General features: G+C 41.3%; 1 gene segment (V, D, J or C); it reads left to right on the plus strand.

The window, feature by feature from the left end:
• The first annotated feature begins 1,992 nt into the window (after positions 1 to 1,992).
• Positions 1,993 to 2,583, plus strand: LOC111235409. The segment is given in 2 exon segments: positions 1,993 to 2,180; positions 2,269 to 2,583. Coding segments are annotated over 2 exon segments (361 nt in total).
• Positions 2,584 to 3,112: the final 529 nt, after the last annotated feature.

A 3,112-nucleotide genomic window follows, 5' to 3' on the forward strand; every position in this document is an offset into this window, starting at 1 on the left:
GATTTACTGGGCCCCGCCCCACTTTAGTCCATCCTCAGCCAATGAGATTCTTTGTGGTGGTCCCGAGCAGAAAATATTTTGAGGAACCTTGAAAAGCAACAATCAGGCTTGATGTTTGCAGGAGCCAAGGCGGACATGAGTGGACTAGACATGGAGGAGGCTGGTTTTAAAAGTTTGCTTGCATCTCAATGCAGTGTTAATGTAGAATACAGTAGATGTTTCTTAGATTTTGGTTCCTGCTTGTCTGCATATGGCCTTTCAGACTCCTTGCGCAAGAGGAGCGATGTTTGCTTTTACTGTCTTTTTTGTATTTCTCATCTTCACTAGTCATAGGGTGAGGTTTGTGTGAATCAACAAAAATGCAGTGTTTGCTCAGTTTTGATACATGCTTGTATCAACATAGATATTTTGTGACTCCATTTACAAATATGCAATTATCACAAGGTTGGAAAGTTTCATCAAGATAAATCTGATTATGATGTCATGAAGATAGCCTGATCAACAAAATCGATAGCCTTTATGAGTGAAATGATACTTGTGCAAGTTTATGAGCTGGATTTGTGTTTCACACAGAGTGATACCATCTGTACATGAGACATTTTTGCCACAGGGGGGGAAAGGGGGGGGAGGGGGTGGGATGGGGGGGGGGGGGGGGGGAGGGGGGGGGTGGAGAATTTGTGGGGGTTGGGGGTTAAGAGGGGGGGGGGGGGGGGGGGGGGGGGGGGGGGGGAGGGGCGGGGGGGGGGGGGGATGTCTATCTCCTCTCAGGTCCTCATGCGTACAATGTTAGTCTTAATGCTTCATGTCTCTCTTACTTTTTCCAGACTAGATAGCTGGAGAACACAATCTCTCGCTGTAAGAGATGAGTCAGTGGAAGAAGAAGGTAAGAAAATCTGTCACACTCTCATGTCAATCATCAGACACAGAGAACCTTATGATTTTCCTTTACTGGTACAGACATGATTTGACCTTCAGAGCACCTCAGTTTTGTACTCTATAAAGGAGAGAGGGAACAGCGAGTGGTCAACAACATATTCCTGATGGTCGATATCAATCCGAAACAACAAGCACATCAACTGAACTGACCATCAGCAGACTAACCCTGAACGACACAGCTCTCTACTACTGTGCTCTAGAAACACAGTGATACAAAGTGTAGAAGAGGCTGTACAAAAACCTGAACACAGATATCTGACTCCTCTTCAAAGAGGAGGGAAGTGGTTTTCAAACCACAGCTTCATATCACATGGATTCTGCTACTTCCTGTTTTATCAGAGTCACTGTGGTTACAGCTCTAATCAGACAGAACCTAGGTGGGAGGAATTCACATGAGAGCTTGATCCACATCAATGACAAACCAACTGGATGATGCTTCAAACACAAGATCCATGAAAACAAATGGACACTGGACTTATCCCTTAATCTTCATACTCTGTGGGTCATTAGGCCCAATAATACACTGCGTTCGCTGCTTATTGTTCACATCCTTGACAACATGTAGAGCAAACACAAATACTACCACTGAAGCATTAACTAATAAAACTCTGAAATCAACAGCATTTTATATTTTCAAACATTGAAATTTAAGGAAAATAAGTAGAATAACTAACAACTGGAGTTTCATCAAGTTTCAACATCACATGATTAAACTTCCACATTCACTCCACCATCTTGTATTTGACAACAGATACTGAACCGTCATTTACATTGAAGGAGAAACACTGTGAAAAGAGCAAGAGTCACATGTTGCTCAAATATTCATCCTCAGTTTACCTGTAATCTTTCTGATAAAGATGTTAAAGGAGCTGCAGCAGCTTCACAAAACAATCAGCAGCTTTTATCTGCTCAGGAACAAAGTGAATCTGCAGCAGCTGTAAAACAGGAAACACGTCAGCTGAAATGTCCAATCATGACTACATACAACACAAGTTAGACCAGGAAAGGAGAGAGGTACAAACATGTGTTTAGTGTAAAGTTGTCAGTTGGGGGAATAACACAGGGCTGTGAATGAGCCCTGTCACTGTGATCAGGCTCCTCCTTCTGATCCACCATCTTAGTGTTGATGAAGACTAAACTGAGAGACCACAGCCTGCTTTATACTTGCTGTAGCTCACAGTGACTCAACACTGCAGACATGATGCCTCTGTTCATCTCAGTGCTGCTGGCTGCTATGTGCCTTGGTATGAACACTTAAGTTTCTGTGATATCAATCCAACACTGACATGATTCTGTAACAGCACACTGATACTGTTTGTTGGTGTTTTACAGAATGCAGAGCACAAAAAGAAAACGTGCTGCAACCAAAAGGAGACGTGACCGCTACTGAAGGAGAAGCAGTAACACTTGACTGTCGATATAACAGCAGTTCAACAACTCCATATCTCTACTGGTACAAACAGGGATGGACCACAACCCAAATTCATCCTGAGCCGCATTAAACTGGATGAAGGAAACACAGCAGACGACCACAAGGAGAGATTTTCATCCACTCTGAATTCCACCGTCAGATCAGTTCCTCTGAAGATCCAGAAGCTTCAGGTGTCTGACTCTGCTGTGTACTACTGTGCTTGCAGCCCACAGTGACAGGAAACACAAAACTCTGTACAAAAACCTTTGGAGCAAAGACAACCACAATACTCCACAACATCCACTAGAGGGAGTCACACACTGTTACACTTCAATGGTTTCTCTTCAAACTCAGAATACAAAGTTTTGTTTTCACTCAACACAAACTCTGATAATATTGACGTGTGTGGGATGTTATAACTGAATGTAACAATTTCACTCTGACGTCTAATGAAGCTGAAGTTTAAACTGTGTAGGGAAGATATATTTTTGTGAGATTTTTTTTTAAAATACTGACATTGAAATAAATATTTGAGTAAACTTTGAAATATTTAAAAAATCAAGTAATCATATAGAGGTTGTGTCATTCTGATATTATGTGTTACTTTCATATTTTAATAGATTTTGATTAGAATGGATTTTATTCTTGTCCATTATAAAATAAAAATTTTGTGTTAATTTTCTCAAGGTTGTGATTTTTTGTGGTGTACACATGGTTCAATCTTAGTCTTCTCATTTTCCACTGACATGATTCCTTTGCATCAAA

The sequence above is a fragment of the Seriola dumerili genome, unplaced genomic scaffold (genome assembly GCF_002260705.1).
Source record: "Seriola dumerili isolate Sdu_G_001 unplaced genomic scaffold, Sdu_1.0 BDQW01000480.1, whole genome shotgun sequence".
Taxonomy (NCBI): domain Eukaryota; kingdom Metazoa; phylum Chordata; class Actinopteri; order Carangiformes; family Carangidae; genus Seriola; species Seriola dumerili.